Source organism: Leptopilina boulardi, unplaced genomic scaffold (assembly GCF_019393585.1).
Source record: "Leptopilina boulardi isolate dan_hultmark-lab unplaced genomic scaffold, ZJU_Lbou_2.1 LbouV2_216, whole genome shotgun sequence".
Taxonomy (NCBI): domain Eukaryota; kingdom Metazoa; phylum Arthropoda; class Insecta; order Hymenoptera; family Figitidae; genus Leptopilina; species Leptopilina boulardi.
Genome location: NW_026137770.1, coordinates 451,444 through 472,665, shown reverse-complemented (window position 1 = coordinate 472,665; position 21,222 = coordinate 451,444). Strand labels below are relative to the sequence as shown.

General features: G+C 28.2%; 1 protein-coding gene across 1 annotated transcript; it reads left to right on the top strand.

Annotated features, from left to right (window-relative positions):
* Positions 1-12,285: 12,285 nt before the first annotated feature.
* Positions 12,286-14,629, top strand: LOC127279491 (uncharacterized). Its single transcript, XM_051301884.1, has 2 exons — positions 12,286-12,453; positions 12,696-14,629. The coding sequence occupies exons 1-2, from the start codon at positions 12,439-12,441 to the stop codon at positions 14,481-14,483; spliced, it is 1,803 nt and encodes a 600-aa protein (XP_051157841.1). The 5' UTR covers positions 12,286-12,438; the 3' UTR covers positions 14,484-14,629.
* The last annotated feature ends 6,593 nt before the right edge of the window (positions 14,630-21,222 follow it).

Sequence of the window (21,222 nt, the reverse complement as noted above, 5' to 3'; positions counted from 1 at the left end):
GCTGACGACAGTACGTAAGTAATCAGAACTGGGAAATTACAACTCAACGTCTGTATTGTTGCACGAAAGCAGAGTTGGGTAGTAACTGAATTTTTTGTGCGTATTAGGCTGTGTCAGTTCATCGAGATATTTCGAGTTCAAGATATGACGTCAGGGGTCTGGAGGGACAACAAACAGACGACACAATGTTTTTCTTGCGGGGAAGAAAATTTGTTTTCACTTTCATCAATTTTATTCATACTTTAAACACGGAAAACGCTTGTTGCCATATAATAAAATTAAAATGTGTGTTGATAATTAATTTTGTTATATATTTGATTCATTTGCATTGATAGATTCAATGCAGCAGTAAAAGATTTCAAGTTATGTAGTAAACAAACACCCCTAACCTCAATATTTATATTTTATCACGAATTCAGAGAATCTATCAATGCAAATGAATCAAATATATAACAAAATTAATTATCAACACACATTTTAATTTTATTATATGTCAACAAGCGTTTTCCGTGTTTAAAGTATGAATAAAATTGATGAAAGTGAAAACAAATTTTCTTCCCCGTAAGAAAAACATTGTGTCGTCTGTTTGTTGTCCCTCCAGACCTCTGACGTCATATCTTGAACTCGAAATATCTCGATGAACTGACACAGCCTAATACGCACAAAAAATTCAGTTACTACCCAACTCTGCTTTCGTGCAACAATACAGACGTTGAGTTGTAATTTCCCAGTTCTGATTACTTACGTACTGTCGTCAGCTGTCAGTTGTATTAGTCAAAGATATTTTTATTAATAGACAATAATTATAGGAAAAATATTTCCACGTGCAATTACTTATTTATATAAAATTTGTGGATTTAAAAGGTTAAGTGTAAAATTACTAATATTTTTATTAAAATTAGACAGTTTACTCAAATATGACATCCATTTTTCTATAGTAATATTTTAGTAACATTTTTATCCATCACAAATTTATCCTTTACTCTGTATCCTAACGACTTTTATCCTCTATCTTTACAACTTTTTACCCACCTTTTTTTCTGTGTGGGCTTTCATCACGATTTATTGAACTCCTGACCTGTGATCATCACTTGGGCCTGTCAACCTATTCCTGAGCGCTTATAAATCGACATCTGGTACCAGTTCGTTCCTGTCCAATATTTAAAGATACATCAGTTGTCTTTTCTTCATTTTTACTACTAAATTTTAAAGTTAAGTCATTATTACTTTATTTCCTAAATCCTTTATAACCTGTTGTAAGCTCAGTATAGTAACCTTTTGCATTCCTTGTTTCAGTGGAGTGTGGACATTCCTTTTCCAAGATTGGTTGCTTCAAAATTCTCTCTATCAAAAAGAACAATTTTTATAACTTCAAAAATATTTGTATCTTAATAAACTTGTAACCTTGTGATTTAAATTTCTATATTTCTCTTTCTTAACTGTACCCTTAGCTCAGAACCATCTACTCTGTAAATGAAACAGGAATAATCACTGAATCACCGAAGCGGACATAAATAAAATATTATTTTCTAAGTTATTTTCACATTTTTGTGACGTAACACTACATTGTACCTAAATGGACCTATATTAGATTTACTTTGATGAATATCCCAGTGTATACAAATAGTTACCTATAGAAAGCAATGCACTACAGTAGAAATTGAATGAATATTTATTATTTTATTGCATCTATTATCAAACTAACAATTACATTGACCATCTACCAATAAGTTCGCGCAGAATATCAAATAAAATTTAATTAAGACCTCGAGTACGAGGTCCGAAGGCGATACATTATTAAACAATACTTTCGTCCAGATTTGGACGATTGCCAAGGTCTTTTAATTTGTTTTATAATCCAAACCCATGTGGTGTTTAACACTGTTACATATATAGTGGAATGATATATACTCGTTAGGCATTACATATTGCGTATTACGACCTGTGAGTAAACAATAGGTAACGTTTGACAAGTTCAACCCCACGAGGAGCTTGTTACTCGAGACACTGATTGATCAATCCTAAGGTGCTATATATGACGCGTGAATATTTAAGATTGTTAGATCGCCAGCTATATAAAGGACACACTGAAAATCCAGGAGCATCATTCAGTCTTTGTGCATCAATAGTGCTTGACTTGAAATACTCTTTTTTTTTCTTGTAAACAATATAAAACTACAATCAAAATGAAGTGCTTTATTGTGAGTATTATTATGCTACGATTTTATGAAATTTATAATTGATAATAAATTAGTGAATAATTTTTCAATTAATTTAATTAAATAATTTTTTTTTTTTTATTTATTTTTCAAGCTTACGTAAAAGAATTGAAAAATATACATATTAAAATTACATAAATTAGTTGAATAATTTAAATAATAATTAATCAAAATCCTTAGTGAGATATTTGACGAGTATAACAAAAATTTTAAATTACAATAGTTTCTTTAAAATAAACAATTTTTTAATTTCTTGTATTAAAAATTTTCGTTGGAAGAATTTTTGTTCGATTTTTTCAAATTGAAGAATATTAAATAAAGAATAAATAAAGAATTTGTTTTTATTATAAATTTGTTATACTTTTTTTTGAGTTATATTTAACACTCTTTAATTTAATAATAAATTCCAAATTTATTCAAAAGTTTTAGGGTAAATTAGTTTAATTAATTTTTTTTATTACCTAATTCTAAATTTTATTGCTGAATAATATTTTATATTTTTGTTATTTAAAATATTTTTTGTAAACTTGATCTTAAAAAAGTGTTTTCATTAATTTTTTTCAAATATATATTGTAATAAAAATTAATATCTTATTAACTAATTATATATATATATATATTTATTTATATTTTAAAATCATAATGATGTACTTTAATTTTTAATTATTGTCCATCTTTTTATCTTTGCTGAAAACCCCTTGAACCTTGCTCTTTTTTATTTAATTATATTTTTAAAGGAAATAAATAAAATGAAAAATCTACAAAATTAAGATTCTTTTAAATTACTATTCTTCAAAATTAATATTCTACGAGACAATTTCATAATATACACTATGAAAAACAAAAACTAAAAATTATTCAAAAAGCTCACTATAATAACTTAATTTCTGATTTCAGATTTTTGCATTGGTGGCTTTGTCCATACTTTGTGCAAACGCTAATCCAACGTCAAAATTGGAACCGGTGGAATCAGTAAAAAAGGATTTGGAAAAAGATGCTCCCCGTGATAAGAGAAGTGCAATTTTGTCAACTTATGCAGCAACTGCTCCAATTGCCTACACTGCATACAGTCCATATGTACAAACATATAGTCCATATATAAATGCATACAATCCGTACACTCTTCGAACTTATCCCTCATATTTAGGAAGCCCTTATGCTGCAGCCTATGTCTTTGGATAATTCATTCTTCTTCGATGGAATTTGCTCAATAATAATATTATTATCTATTATCTATCTGCCATATATATTTTTCAATAAATAAATGCATTGTTAAAAATCAGTTTTTTACTTTTATTTTTTATTTTATACCATTGCATATGTTGTACATAAATTTTTATCAACCTATATCACTTTTCCAATCATATTATTTCCTCTCAAAATTGTCAAAGTAAAGAGCTGTTTGTTTATTTATTATTAATTTAATATAATATTTTTATATTTTTTAGAGTAGACAAATATTACACGTAAAAATGTTCCCAAAACTTTAAACGCGTTTTTCTCGAAACAAGATTTTTCAAACTGGTGGGCATCGTAGTGTTTAAACTATTTGACCAATCAACTTCGGATTTGCTGATAATTAAAGGTAACTAAATTCTGCCGGGGTTATACCTTTAATATGATACAATTGTTAACAATAATAATTTTTTAAGAAGGTTTTAAGAAAGTGTCCGACATTTTGTCATTTGTTTAACTTTTTAACTGTTTTATGGGTATAACCTATTCTTTAGGATGTCACTTTTCTGAAAAAATTTTAGTTTTTGTTTTAGACTCAAAATTGCGCAGTGTAGAATACCTACCGTTTTCCCTATTTAAAAAAACATTGTTTACTAGGTACGCCATATTGGTCGCCATTTTGAAATTTTTTGAAAGTGAAATATATGTTTTAAAAGTTTAAGGTTGTACCTTTATTTTTAAAAAAAACCTATATCACTAAGTCATAACCGTTCCACTCAAAACATTGTCAAAGTTTGTGTTGATTTTGGCCTACGCAATGGGGACTTTCCCTTAAGGGTTGTTTTTATTTCTAAAAACCGTAAACGACTTGATCTAGAAAAAGCTTATTTTGTAAATATTCATAAAAGGAAAATTAATCTAGAATAAAATAATAAAGACCAATCGTTAAGAATAGATAAAATTTCATTAAAATAGATATAATTTATTCACGAACCATAAGTGTTTATAGTACAATATTTTTTCTCGGTAAATTCAAAAAAATATAAAATATTATTAGAAAACTTTTGTCAGTGAATTTAGGCGGTAGTGTACAATGAAGTTTGTGAGTGTATGGTTTGTTGCCTTCTTTTTCTGGAAACAAAGTTTAGGCGTGTTTTTTGATAAATAATCATTATGATGGACTGATAAAGTATCTAAAAGAAGATTCTAAACTGCATCAGGTACTATCTATTCTTAATGATGAACTCAACAATATGGACCCAATAATGAATTTCTTAATGAAAGTAGTTAATGAACAGTTTCCTTCTTTAAGCATCAGCTACAGTAACATTACTTCCAAACTTGACAAAAATTATCTAAAGTCACTTGAAAACCCCAGGAGAACTACACTGTTTGTTCTCCAATGGTCAAATAAAAATTTTGAGAAACAAGTTAAAATTGTTTTTAAAAAACTAAAAGTGTTATCGGATCGGTCATCAGTACCAAGATGTTTACTTGTAAATTCTTTTCTAATAAATCAAATTAAAATCAATAAATTTTTGCAAGAAAAATGGCAAAAGAATTACTTGGATGTTACAATAGCAACATACGAACCACAACAACATCGAGTGAAACTTATTAAAAGTTCAAATAAAGTACCTGTTTTGAATCACATGAATCCCTTTACTAAAAGTGATAAATTTTCTACTGAGGTGACATCATTTAAAAGTCAATGGTTTCCAAATAAATTGCAAAATCTTAATGGATACGAAATTAATTTTAGCGTCACTGCACGTGGTAACGATTTGGAACGAGATAAATTGACAGAGATTTTTCTAAAAGCGTTGAATTTCAAATATAAATATAAAATAAACGAAAAAAAAGAAAAATTAATTCTAAAGGAACAAGTATTTAATAACAAATACAATTCTCCATTTCATCTTAAGCATTCACTACGAATTTTTAAATTCAGTAATGTTACAGCTGTTGTTCCGAAAATGGTAAAGCACAATAAAGAAATAAACGTTTCGTCAGAATTTGGACATATGCTTCTGGCAACAATTACAATGATTATCATCATTCGATTTACAACTTTTTTACTGAGATTCAATAAGTGTCGATGGCAAACGTTACACATCAGTCAAATTATAATGGGAATGTCTACTGATCAAGAACCGGATAATTTGTCTGAGAGAATGATTTTTGGTTTTCTCCTGGTGTCGTGTATTGTTTATACAGGATATATTTTTACAGTAATCTTGGACATTAGTCTGCGATCTGAAGTCATTGAAAGGGTATAGGGGGTTAAGGATACAAAAATTGCCGTTGCAGGTATTCTGTTCAAATTGACACCACATATTGCTACCCCTGTGAATATAAAATTCTGCAAGTATGAACCCATAATTCGAATTTTTGGGGGAGTTATGGTGGGGGAAAGGAAAATAAAGAAATCCATTTTTCTCGAAAACTACTGAACCGATTTTAATGAGCTTTGAATATGTTATACATGTCGCTAAGACAATTCTAAAAAAAAATCTCAAAATTTTTTTTTGAAAAAAAGTCAAAAAAAATTAATTTTGAAATTTTCAAAAATTTTTTTTGGGGTGATTTTTTGAAGTGACCACTTTAATTTTTTTTAAAAAGTTACCTTATAATATCCCCTTTAACATATATTTTTTTCAGATTTTTAAAAAATGTAGTTTTTGAATAATTTAACGAAAACCATCGTCGCGCTACATGACGCAGCGCGCACAGTGTGCTGATGCAGTATACAGGGTATTCCAAAAGTATGGAAACTTTCAAATATCTCGAAAAGTACGAATTTTTGTAAAAAATGTTCAAGACAAAAGTTGTTCCAAATAAAAAGATGTACATCTTTGAAACCAAAAAATTGGGCCCGGAGCCCAATGTTGGGCCCTACAATGAAAAAAGTGGTTTTCTTAAATGAGACCACTAATTTTCAGTATCAAATTCGTAATCCCCATGAAATTCTGCGTTCAAACATGTGGTATAAGTGCCCAAAATATTGGGCCCAATCCAAGATATTGGGTCCAAAATTTATCAACAGATAAATAAATTTTAGAAAATCGCATCTTGGAGGGATTTTGAGATCACAGGATTAGAAATTGGAAGCTAATTTTCAAATTGGGCATAGAGCCCAATGTAAGATTCTGCCGCCCAATGTGAGGCCCACGGTAAAAAAAATTAGTTGTCTTGAATAAAACCCATTAATTTTTAGTATCCAATTCGTAATCCCCATGAATTTCTTGGGTTAGACTTGTAGTAAAAATGACAAAAATATTGGGCCCAATGTCTGGGATTAGGCCCAACATTTTTCGTTAAATAAATAAATTTAAAAAATCGCATCTTGGAGGGATTTTGAGATCACAGGATTAGAAATTCGAAGCTAATTTTCAAATTGTACACAAAGCCCAATGTAAGATACCGCGGCCCAATGTGAGGCCCACATTAAAAAAATTAGTTGGTTAAATAAAACCCACTAATTTTCAGTATCCATTTCAGAATCGTTATGAAATTCTGGGTTTAAACTTGTAGTACAAAAGCCAAAAAATATTGGGCCCAATGTCTGGGATTAGGCCCAACATTTTTCGTTAAATAAATAAATTTATAAAATCGCATCTTTTGTAGTTTTTGGGGTCACAGGATTAAAAATTCAAAGCTACTTTTCAAATTGGGCACAGAGCCCAATGTAAGATTTCGCAGCCCAATGTGAGGCAGTAAAAAAATTAGTTTTCTTCTATTTCGTAATCGTTATGAAATTCTGGGCTTAGACTTGTGGTACAAATTCCAAAAATATTGGGCCCTCACATTGGACTGCAGAATCTTACATCGGGCTCTATGCTCAATTTCTAATCCTGTGATCTCAAAATCCCTCCAAGATGCGATTTTCTAAAATTTATTTATCTGTTGATAAATTTTGGACCCAATATCTTGGATTGGGCTCAATATTTTGGGCACTTATACCACATGTTTGAACGCAGAATTTCATGGGGATTACGAATTTGATACTGAAAATTAGTGGTCTCATTTAAGAAAACCACTTTTTTCATTGTAGGGCCCAACTTTGGGCTCCGGGCCCAATTTTTTGGTTTCAAAGATGTACATCTTTTTATTTGGAACAACTTTTGTCTTGAACATTTTTTACAAAAATTCGTACTTTTCGAGATATTTGAAAGTTTCCATACTTTTGGAATACCCTGTATACTGCATCAGCACACTGTGCGCGCTGCGTCATGTAGCGCGACGATGGTTTTCGTTAAATTATTCAAAAACTACATTTTTTAAAAATCTGAAAAAAATATATGTTAAAGGGGATATTATAAGGTAACTTTTTAAAAAAAATTAAAGTGGTCACTTCAAAAAATCACCCCAAAAAAAATTTTTGAAAATTTCAAAATTAATTTTTTTTGACTTTTTTTCAAAAAAAAATTTTGAGATTTTTTTTTAGAATTGTCTTAGCGACATGTATAACATATTCAATGCTCATTAAAATCGGTTCAGTAGTTTTCGAGAAAAATGGATTTCTTTATTTTCCTTTCCCCCACCATAACTCCCCCAAAAATTCGAATTATGGGTTCATACTTGCAGAATTTTATATTCATAGGGGTAGCAATATATGAACAGAATACCTGCAACGGCAATTTTTGTATCCTTAACCCCCTATACCCTTTCAACTCTTGAAGAGCTGGCTAATTCATCCTTGCAACCGCTAGCAAGTTTTTTTGTATTCATGACTTTAAAGGGTGAATTTAATAGAAACAAAACCTCTTATTCACTTCATATTGCTAAACTTATAAAAAAGATGGTTCCTATCAGATTCGAACAACAATGCTTAGAATACATGGCTAATAATCTAACCGTATTTTGTCTTATGCATGATGCAGAATATTTTGTCAATAAATATAGAGAAGAAAAAAAAGAATTAAATGTTAAAATACTTCCACAAACTGTTGAATTGGCAATTACTGCTTGGTTTTCTAGAGAAAATTCACCTTTCAACGATCGTTTTAATGAAATAATTCTAAGAGCCTCAGAATTTGGATTACTGAAAGACTATTATGTATCTAACAAACCTCAAAGTACTTCACCATCAGTTTCATCAATTCAAAAGGAAATAGTTTTGCTTATAATGCTTTATGTATCAGCTATTGGATACTCTCTTTCTGTTAGTATTTTTCTACTTGAATTATGTATAACATACTTTAAAAGAAGAATGTATGCTTTTTGCACGAGTTTTAGAATTGCTATGTAGATGCAGAAGTGAACCCTTTTTCAGGTAATACCATATCACCACAATGTACTAGTTTTTTTATTTATGTGTATTAGCCATCGTTATTTATAAAACTTTTATATCTATCTGTTTTCAAATCCTAAACATTGAACTCTAGTTGCTTTTGATCTAAATCTTCAAACTAAACTTCGGACAACCCATTTTGTGCTCAAATATATGATATTCGTTGGACAACCAAGCTTCTATAAGTATAATTGAATGATAATAATGTGATTTATAGTGCTTATAATAATTTCCCTTTTTATTTGTACAGTGTAGTGTAAAATTAATTTTTATAATTTAGGCATTTATCATTGTCATTTTTATACTTTATTGATTAATTGTTTTTTGGGAATCCAAGAATTGACTCTCTCCACTGATTTGCAAATCTTATTTGTTATTTGACACGGTTTATTACAATTTGTTTGTTTATGTATAATATGCATCACTACTTTTAATTAGTATATAATATTAATAAGTTTAATAATTAATAACTTTAAGAAATAAAATTAATTACAAACTCAATTTATCTTTTCTATACTTCTATCCTTCTTTCGGTAGTTTTTTTTGTCAACTGAATTTAAAAATATATCTGAAAGCTGTTTTTGGTTTGTTTTTCATGATGATTATTATCAATCCGTAACTGAAACGTTTTTATCAGCAAAGGTTTTTAAGAAAAACGGATGAGTTAATGGAACCTTCTACTTTTGAGCTCAAATTAAAGCTTAAATTTTCGACAACAATTCTTGACAAAAATAAATAATTTAAGTGGTGTCATAAAATTTTTAAAATTTAATTTTTATTCATATTCGACAGTTTTTTTGCGCCATATTTAAACAAAATGGTTTTTACAAATTTTAAATGTAGGTTTTAAGAAACAAGTGCTAGTTAAGTTACATTTACTAATGTGAAAAAATTATGCTCAATCTATTCTTGTCAGTCATTTCTGATGACCTTGCCAAAATGCTAAGTTGACGTTTTCAATGAGGATTTGTACCACTCAAGGGTTTGAAAGTCCACCTGTACATATTTTGGTTCATTCCTTTCAAAAGACTCAAATTTGTATGAAAAAGAAAATCGATATCCCGATGTTTGATATATAAAACTAAAGATAATTAAAATTTTATTATCTTTATTTAAAATAATTGATTCATTGTAGAGAGTAGAGTAGGGACAAAAAAAATGTATATTATTATTATTATTATTATTATTATTATTATTATTTTTCATTCGCAATATCTATCGACCTATGTGACACGATTTTTATAAAAATAACACTTAATGTATATGTTAATATTTTGTATACTTTAGAAGTAAGCATTGTGTATTATATAATATAAATAAATTATTGCATACTTATATTTATTCTAAAAAGACACTGAACGTTTTATGTCGTATACGTAGGTCAAAGTTGTAAAATAATTTATCTCTATTATTAAATATTAAAATTACCAGTTTCAAATTTAGAATTCAAATCCGATATAACTAATTATTTCTCACATTAACAATAGAAATTTTACCTAATAAGAATATTTAAACATTTTTTAGTGCTCTTACTATATAAAAATATACAAATAATTATTATACCTATAATTTAATTGTGAATTAATTATGCTAACAAAGTTCATAAAAGAGTATTAGAAATTAAACTTTAAAAATTAATTTTCTAAATCAAAAATTTAAATTCTTAATCAGGAAATTAAATAATTTATATGTATTTAAAGAATAGTACTTTAAATGTATATCATTAGTTCTACAGGACTGAGTATAACGATGCTCCTGAAAGCGAAAGGCTTTTTTATCGATAAACATATAAAATATATCTTGAAATTTACGTTTTCTGTGAAAGTTTGAATGACACTTCCTGAACTATATTTTATTTTTATTTTAAAATCTCGAGTAAAATTTAAAATATAAATCTTTTAAGAAAAAGTTGCAAAAAAGAAATGTTGAACTTTCCTAATTACAGAAGACATATTACAATCGTAGATATTTCTGAAATTTTTAAGAATCTAGAATATAATCTTATTTACCTCCTGAAGTTTCAGTATACATGTAAAACGTTCTAAAAAAGAAGGTTTATGTAAGTAATATACGATTGAAATTTATTTTCGCAACAAATTGATCCAATTTATTAATGATTTATTTATAATAATAATTTATTAGAATCTATAACATTGAATATAGGAAATAATAAAATATAAATTAATTTTTAGTATAAAAGAAGAAATTAAATTATAATAATTAAAATAATTTGATTTTCAGTTTGAATCATGTATAATTTATTCAAATTAATTAAAAATTTATTTATCTGATGTTTAAAATGAAAATTTTATTTGGTAAATATAAAATTTTCATTTGAACCAAATAAATATTTATTTAGTTCATGAGATAAATATATTAATTCTCTGGATGTATGAATAAAATATTACAAATTCTAATGATTGACAGGATATCTTGAATTGTTTTAAAGAATAATGCATGTGAATTTATATAGACATTCAGAACACTTCATTCATTCGCATTATCAAAGAATAATATACGCAGAAGTTACACAATAGGAATATTTCTTTATAGATGAGATATATCTTATTCTGTATTCCTTAAGTCCGGGAGACTTCGAAGACTTTCACTGGAGATCCACACAAGTTGCACGTGCCATGAATGATATAAAGTCATTAACCAGTGCACTGGCATCTAAACTCTATATAGGCTTTACAATATTTATTATCAATCTTACAACACTTTTTTTTATAACTTTTAATTTATTCGGTTCAACTATATATACATATATATATTTAGTAATAAATAAAACTTATCAAATAATCTGCAAATGATAGCTGTAAAATTAGTCGAATTGAATAGAGGAATAAATTTAACAGTAGATAGTATTTTTAAAAAATAATTTTAAAAAATTGTTCACTATTAATTAAAATAATAATTTAATAAAGTATAATTTAATTTAATATCATTGATTAGAAAGTTTAAATTACAATTTTTGAAGTCAAAATAAAAGAAGAAAACAATTTTTTTCTTTCAAAACTTTTCTCAAAAGTTATGTGTTCTGAAATCACAATTGTTTCTGAAAGTCATTATAACTCGTACGAAATGAATTCGTATTATCAAATTAATTTAATTCCAATTTCCATCTAATTACCCTACTTCCATAACTTTATCCACATATTATTTTATTTTCAAATTTGTCAAATTAAACCAAGTCCAATTTTATTTAATTAATTCTTGTCTAAACTAACCTAATTAATTTTTCAGTCAAACTGGAACAAAAAAAAAATTAAATATCTAATTTTCGTTTGAAAATAACTAATTTAGTAATTAATGTGAGAATAAATTAATTAATGGAAGATTTGATATTGATGTTTTGAAATTTAATTGGAAAAATATTGTAATTGGAACTTTCATCATTAAAAAAAAAAAAAATCGGACACACGCATGACAATATATAAAATAATCATTATATATAAATATAGTGTCATGATATATGTGTAACAAGAGTATCCGTAACAGTGTTGCTTAAATTCAATCGATGAAAGCCGACAAGAAAGTCTATTGTAATTCGAGGATGGTCGCGACCCAACTGTATTTATATATGTGCAGGTATGGATGTCTTTTTAGTCGATCACGACATGTCAAAGCTTGAAAACTAATTTTCTAACAATATAAAACTAAATGTCAAATTTTAATGGAAATAGCAAGAAATAGGTGGATTTTTTTTTAAGTGCTGTGTAAAAGTGACCCATAAGGATTATTTCAAACATGAAACTTCTTTTGGTAAGAATCACCAAATTCAAATTAAAAAAAAAAAAATTAATTAATTTAAATAAACTTCTCATTATAAATTAACAACAAATAAATTAATTGATTTTCATTTTTGTGACCAAATTTTTTTTCTTTTTCTCAATTATTCTTTTGATTAAATTTTTCTTGATTTTCTAAACTATAATTAATTTTAAACTCTTGTCATCAGTTTTCTACAATATTGTCAATAAAATAACGTTTTTAAAATTTTACAGGTAACTCTTTACATTTTAATTGGCTCTTCAGTGACCTTGTCAATTGATGTGGAGAATGCAAACGAAACTGAAATTGAAACACTGAAAAATGTCGATTTCGGTGAAATGGAATCTGACAGTGAATTACAAGAATTTCCAAGAAAAAGAGATTCCGGATATAATTACGAGAAACCGATTCGCTACAATAGACTTAATTTTCGATCGAGAAATAGAGGACGATTAAATAAACATCGTAATCAATTGAATCGTCCATTTAATCTTTATGGTCCACCTAAAATTCATGAACCAAATCAAAATCAACAACGACCCAATAATCAACATCGTGAGCCAAATCAACCCTCAGAAAATTTACATCAAGGCATTTCTCAATCAATGAAAAATCACGAATTTTCTGAACCTGATCCAATACCAGAACAAAATGATTATCCATTTCTCACTGGTACTGCCAATTATTTACCACCTAAAAATCAAAAGCTACCATCACATTCCGCAATGAGTGCATTTTCCGAACAACAAAATTTTAATGAAAATATGCAAGATAATCGAATATCTGATGCAGCACTTTTTCTCCAACAAAATGCACAATCGTTGTCACAACTTTATGGAGCACCTGCTCTCAATCAGGATTATGCTCCAAATAATGAATATCTTAATCAATTGTCAAATCAACAGCAAAATAATTTACACTCGCAAAATGTTGTAGAAAATTCAAAATTTCCAGGACCACTACCGTCATACGCGTCTGGAATACTAAATCCACAGGAGACACTTGCAAATATTCAGTCCTTGGAAAAAGACAGATTGATCGCTCAGTTACGTTTGGCTCTGGAAAATCAAGCTCAGATTCAAAATTCACTACCTTTAGGAAGACATTCTCCTGCTGTTGAAAATGTTCATCATCAAACTGGAAATGGAGATGCAAATCTAGAAGATCAACAATTGGTGAGTCCTAGTGTATTCGGTGGTGAACGTACTGCTTTTGGTCACTCATCTTTCTTATCTGGATCTGCCATCAGCTCTCCAGGGTTGAGAATCACTTACGGTCTACCATCATCCAGCCAAGTACCAATCTCATCAGTAGCAACTCCAATTCGACCGCAGGTACCACTATCAGGGTCTAGCAGTCCATCAGAATCGGCTGGATCAGGAGCAGTTACTCCCACACTTGCACCTGGATCACTTAAACCTGGATCAGCATTCATTCCCAATTTTCCTCACTATGGAACCTATATTCCAAGTCTGATTCCTGGAACAAATTTCATCGCTAATATACCATCTGGTTTATTGGGCAACAATTTTATTCCTGTTCCAAATAATCCAAGTAGCTCTTCTCCAACTCACTTTGGAATTCCGATTCCAACAATTCCAGATCAAAAACCAGTTTCTGGAACACCTACTCTATCAATACCGTCAAATAAGCCAGGAGTACAATTTTCCTCTCCAAGTCATTCTGTTTATCCAATTAATACAGTTGCAATTCCAGCGCAACCAATTTATCCGATTTCAAATCCAGTTCATTCAGTTGTCAATCCAATTCAACCAGCTGCAAAACCAATACAAACAATTCGACCAGTTACAGCTTATCCAGAAGTAACACCAGCAGTACCTCCAACTTATGGAGTTCAATCAAGTATTCTAAATTCTTTATTAATAAAGCCTGTGAAACCTGTGATTCCATTATACTATTATCCAAACGTGAACCTTCAAATTCCAAAACCTTCACTAACGACAAATCCTTGGAATTATGCTACGACGCTTCAACAAGCGAAACCTAATTGGAAACGATAATTACAATATAAATTATATTAATTTTAAACGAGATATATTACCAAGTGTGGTTGATATGACGTTTGCACTTTGTCCTCTATGCAGAAGGGATTGTAAATACATGTAATATTTATTATTTTTTAATAAAAAAACACTACTTTTTTCTATTTGTGATTTTTCTTGTGGATTCTTTTATCTAAAATAAGATGAAATATTTCAATAATTATTTACCATTATGGTCAGTATATTAACCACCTTTTGATATAGCATATTCAATTTAATATTTGATAATAAATATTTAATTGTAAATTGATACTCTGGAGTTTTTGGGTTAGCTAAACACGAATCTAAAGTCAGATTTGCAAAATTTCGAAATTCAAAATGGCGGATACAATATGGCGGATGAAAAAAATTTAAAATCATATATATTGTAACCCTATTTTGAAATTTTTATTAAAATAAAACAAATTTAAAGTTACACTAGCATTGCGATAAAAAAATCAAAATTCAATTATAATTTATTGTTGGGCGCCCAGACTAAGTCAAATTACAAAAAATTAAATTTTTAATTACATCAAAATAAAAGAAAATTATGAAATGACTTTTATCTTTACTCGGCTACTCAATAACTAAACGGTAGAGAGAAGAGGTTAATAAAGACCGAAAAACTAGTAATCGAATCAAAAAAAATGGAATTAAATCATAAGATTTAAATAAAAACAATGACAATTTTAATCACAAACATTAAATAGTTACATAAATTATAAATGACAAATGAAAATTTGTTATAAAACAAAACAATAATTAATACATTTATTTGTCACAAAACAATAACTAACACATTAATTTGTCGTACGGAATTCCAAGATCGAAACAATTATTAATATCAAATTTAGTAAGGGTCAAAAAACACAATTGGAAAAAATTCACAAATAATAATTAAAACATGTTAAAATTTACAATTTTCAAAAGAATTAGATAATATAGAAAAATTTAGTAAAGGAAATCAAAATACAAAATAAAGATGGACATAAAATAACATCAAGATAAATTTACTAAGTAAATTGTTTTGAGAAGCCATAATTTATAAATAAAAGATGTTTATTTCTGTTTGGCCTACGGGCTTTTTAATAATTTTAAGTCTGTATAAAAATTACGCGTTTCGACACATTTTCGTGTCCTCATCAGATATAAGTCTGTAAAAATGGATTAAACGAGATCGATTTTTATAGAAGAGAATAAATTTGTTAATATTAACATTAATAATAATTAAAAGTTAAAAATATTAACATACCAGATTAAAATGATATAAAAAGTGTTTAAAATTTTGTGTTTCGTAGAGTTATTTAAGGATATATGAATATTTAAGATCGATGTAGTCTGTAAAGAAATTAAGAATCAACTATTATTTGTAATAATTTAAATTATATAGGGTCAGTTGGGGTAAATGGGGACAAAATCGCTATTTTTCGTTATTTTTCTTCCTTTAAAAGCTAATATTTGAGAGTTTATTTTTTTTAAGTTGTTATTTACGTTCCCAGGATTAATTTTATGCAGCAGAAAAAAATTTAGATAAGCTTTAAACGCATGAAACTGACTGTCCCCATTGACCCCAAAATTTAGAAAATTTCATAAAATTCGGGGTAAATGGGGACAGCATAGTTTCCAAGAAAGTTTTAAGAAAAAAGTTTCCTGAAGTATATTACTGTATTAAGGGATGAAAAAACTTGAAAAAAAATTTGTAGTAGATATATAATAGTTGAACCAATTAAATTTTTTTTATTTTTTTTTTATTTCAGTATTTTGTCTCGCATTTGAAAAAAAACAGACTTAAAAATCATACCAAATTTTTTTCTTATTCTTTATGACTCCCATAACAGAAATTCACTTGAGTTTTTGATTTTTGTTAATTTGGTTAATAATGACAAAAATCAAAAACTCAAGTGAATTTCTGTTATAGGAGTCATAAGGAATAAGAAAAAAATTTGGTATGATTGGTATCGCATTGAGCGATAACTTTTTTTATCTTGCTGCCAATTGTCAAGATAAAAGCTTGGCAATACTCAAAACCTCTTGCAGGTGATCTGAGGTTAAAATATTGATGTTGAACTTAATTTTAAAACTGTAAATTAAGCTCCAAAACCTCTTGTCCCCATTTACCCCCTGTCCCAATTTACCCCAACTGATGACCCTAATGGTATTATTTTATATATATTTTTACCTTGTTTTGGTTATTTCAAAAAAATAAATTATCTGGATAATAAATAGATTATAACTTTTAAAATTTCAAAATAAATAACATTGTTGTAAAATATATTTGTGACTTGTAAAATAAATTTTATTTTACAGAATCACAATATTTACTTGAAATTTGTTACTCTAGGGTTCTTGGAGTTAATGATTACGAATTTGATTGCCAGATTTAAAAAAATTTGTGAAAGTCAAAATGTCGGATCCAATATGTCGGACAAAGAAAAATTGTAAACTTTAATAAATTGTCCCGAAATTTTCGATTTGCGAGTTTTCACGGTGGGTAAGTACAGACTTCGTGAAAAGGTTAAAAGTTATTTTGAAAATTTTGTTAAAAAATTTATCAATATTATAAAACTTACTTTAATATTATTAATAGGGGAGACTGGGGCAAACCGGCCATGTGGGTAAACCAGCCAGGTGTTAATTTCTCAGAATTGGTCAAACTTTAAAATATGTCAAATATAAATTTGAAAAGACTATATTAAGAATAACTCATTTCTTCAGTTTGACATTTTTTAATTGTGTTTATGCAATTTTATAAACAAAAGTTTGTTTGTTCGCTTCCGCTAGAAATTTTTACGGATCTGATAATAAGCAATTTGTGAGAAAATCGTGTAATATTTATTAAAATTGTTTTTTAGGTTTAAAAGGTGCATGCCTCAGTTAAATTTATCGGTATATTATTTAATAATTTTACTAAGCATTTTTTTAATACAGTTAATTGTCAAAATGGGCCTGTGGGGCAAACCGGCCTATGTCTGTTTCCCTTGCAACATAAATTCACGAAGATTACCTATCGGCTAGAAAACTTCGTGCACGCTTTCGTGAATCTTTGTCCACTTTACGGAGATTTACGAAGTTTTACAAAGTTCACTGACAGACGTTTCTTCGTGAACGACAACAATTAGTTGAAAATATTTGTTTTAAAATAAATAAGATATTTCTTTAATTGAAATTTAATCCAGCTTATTATTTTCCTTATTAGGAAGATTGTTTATTGATTTTTTATATTTAGTGACGTTTTCCTTACAAATAATTCTCTAAACAAACAAAAAAAAAAAATAATAAACTGGCCGGTTTACCTCAGGGGTGGGGCAAACCGGCCAGTTTGCAAATTTTTTTAAAATTGATGCAGCAGCTAAACAATACATTTTAAGGTACATGTGTCTGTAGGAAAAAGTTGCGCAATTAGATGACCTTTCCAACAAGCTATTATAAAAGGTTTTTCATTAGTTTCTTTAGTTACTACCCAAGAAGCACGTAATATAACCTCAATATCAAGGTAATATTACATGTAAGATTCGTAATATAACGTTGTAATATTACAGTAATCTTACAGTGATCTTAAAATGTCCGCCTCAAGGTATTATTACCGGTAATGTTACTGTAATATTAGGCGCTAATATTAAGGTAATATTACAGTAATATTGCAGTAATATTATACCGTAATATTAAGGTAATATTACAAGAGAATATTACAGTAATATTATGGGAACATTTCTTTACGAAAAAAATCTACCCATCCAGGGAATCGAAACTCGAACTCAAAGCACACGAGTCCAGAGTTTTACCAACAAGCCAAATTGACTTATAATATATTTACGTTTTTTATGCTTTATGAATAACTCAAATCAGTCTGTAATATTACTGTAATATTACTGTAATATTACCGTTAATATTACAGTAATATTCCCGGTAATAATACCTTGAGGCGGACATTTTAAGATCACTGTAAGATTACTGTAATATTACAGCGTTATATTACGAATCTCACGTGTAATATTACCTTGATATTGAGGATATATTACGTGCTTCTTGGGTAGAGCCTTACAACTGTTAACATGGCCGGTTTGCCCCAGTCTCCCCTATATTAATAATGTATTATTAATAGGTACATTATTGACTATAGCAAATCAATTTATCATAATTCATTAAAAAAAATTTAAATCACTGCCAATTTTATTACTAATTTTATTATTAAAACAGTATATTTATCTACATTTGAAGATTTATACTAATTGTTCCTTATCATCTTTTCTGACTTTTCTCTTTAAACCGATAAAATTCTATTACTTTGTAGAATATTATAATATAGTAATTTGATTAGCACTATAATTAACGCCACTTTGTTTATAAAATATTATTAATTCGTTTATGGATATAATATACGTTAAAATTTAGTAATTTACCGCTTTTTTGCGTATAGATTACACAGGCCGACAAGATTTACTTTCCAAGAATCAGACAATACTTTTCCGAAGGTATTCAACGTGCAGAATCCGAATCCGGCCTCAGAATTCACCCTGCACGTCAGGTTTTTAAGATATTCTAACCTTAATGTTCAAAAAACCCGTTTTTTAACTGCATTTAAGATCATGCAACATCAAGGGATAATTTTTTTCCCGAAAGATCAATATTGCATCTGAAAGTGCTATTTTTCCCCTTTAAAACACATTTTGAAAATTTAAAAAATTTTCATTTGTCTCTGAGTAATCGTTCATTCAATTTTCTGAGTTTTTGCGAATTCTTCGATATTCCAAAATTGAATAGGAACAGATAAAACTTCGATAATTCAGAAGAATATAACTACAAACATCTAAATTTTAAATAGTTCTGCAGATTTTCGGTATAACTGAACACGAATTCGATGTCAGATTTTCAAAATTCAAAATGGCGGATCCAATATGACGATTTTTTAAAAATCGATTGTATTTGCTTGTAATTTGTTATTCGAGGGTTTTTGGGGTCGCTGAACACGAATTCGATGACAAATTTTCAAAGTACATAATGGATTTAATATGGCGGACGATTTTTTTAAATATCGAAGAATTCGCCATACACTCAGAAAATTGAATGAACGATTACTCAGAGACAAATGAAGATTTTTTAAATTTTCAAAATAGGTTTTATAGGCAAAGAATAGCACTTTTAGATGCAATATTGATCTTTTGGAAAAAAAATTGTCTCTTGATGTTGCATGTCCTTAAATATAGTTAAAAACGAGTTTTTTGCACTTTAAGGTTAGAATAACTCAAAAAACCTGACGTGCATTGTCAATTTTGAGGTCGGATTTGGATTCAGCACGTCGAAAACCTTCGGAAAAGTGTTGTCTGATTCTTGGAAAGTAAATTGAATCAAATTTTGTTGGCCTGTGTTATACACAAGGAATTTAAAGAGAAAAAAAGTGACATAAGTTCAGTATTGCATAATTTTTTCTTGCGTTTATTGTTTAAATACATATGCATGGAAAGTAGATGTTTAAGAAAATATATAAATAACTAGGGCTTCCGACAACTTGAGAAGTATATACTCTCACTTTAAAGGAAGTCGCGCTAGGTATCAATTTATATATATATATATATCAAGTATGCTGGTCTGTCTTGATCCTGACCTCGAAAGTTGCGTTGATCATTTAAACCGCGGTCGCATAAAGCAGTGTTACCAGATTTATTCACAGCATACACGATATTATCGAAGTTCGTTTAGTTTCTGCAAGTGGGTTAAAATTATGCAATATTTTTCATGTAACAAGGAAAGGTGTTTATATGAGAAGGAGATTAATTACTCGCTCCATATTATATTTTTGAACTTTTCTATTTTAAAGAAAGTGGTTTTAAATTAGGCAACTTTTTTAATAAAAGTAATTTATTTTTTTTTTTAGTCAATTAGTTTTGATTGTACAACTATTTATGAACATTCTACTAAAATATTATTTAAATATTTCCTGAAGAATTTTTTCAAATTATTCTGTTTCTATTGAACACAATTAAACAATTTCAATATTATATTCATAGTCATTCTAAAAAATTTCATTCACTTCTTAAAAATAATGTTAAAAAATAAATAGCGACTTTTAATTGAAGCATTTGAATTGTATTTTTTTGTGAATGACTTTCATATTATATATATATATATATATATATATATATAGAATTTTTTTGTTCATTGACAGTTCCTACTATTGTTATTAATCATTCAGTTACAATTCAATTTCAGCTATTGTTTCACAAATCTGTTACATTGTGATCTACATTCCCCATTGTTATTGAATGCAATAAAAGTGTTATTATTTGTTAAAGAGAAAAGAAAGTTGTCTCGTATAAGAATCTATTTCTAATTGTATATTCGATGAGTGTACATAGAAATTCTTATATCAATAAATTAGTCAATTTTACTCAATTTCTTTTTTTTTTTTACTATTCTTTCTTTCTTTTTTTTTGGACATTAGCGTGAAATAAGATCATGTGAATGACCCCCCTATTATATATAGACATTAACAAAAAACCACTCACCCACCAGTTAATTCGGAAGTGATTCGAAAATAATGGCGACTTCCGTTATCTCACATGTATATAGTATATAAGAGAAAGTAAAAAGAAGAAAATAGCCTTTTCAAATTCACTCAATAGACCTGTGAACCTTTTATGAAATACTCTCCTTTCAATCATATACTTTTCTCGTTGTATAAATATAATATATTCTCATCGAGAGAGAAACAAATTTAATT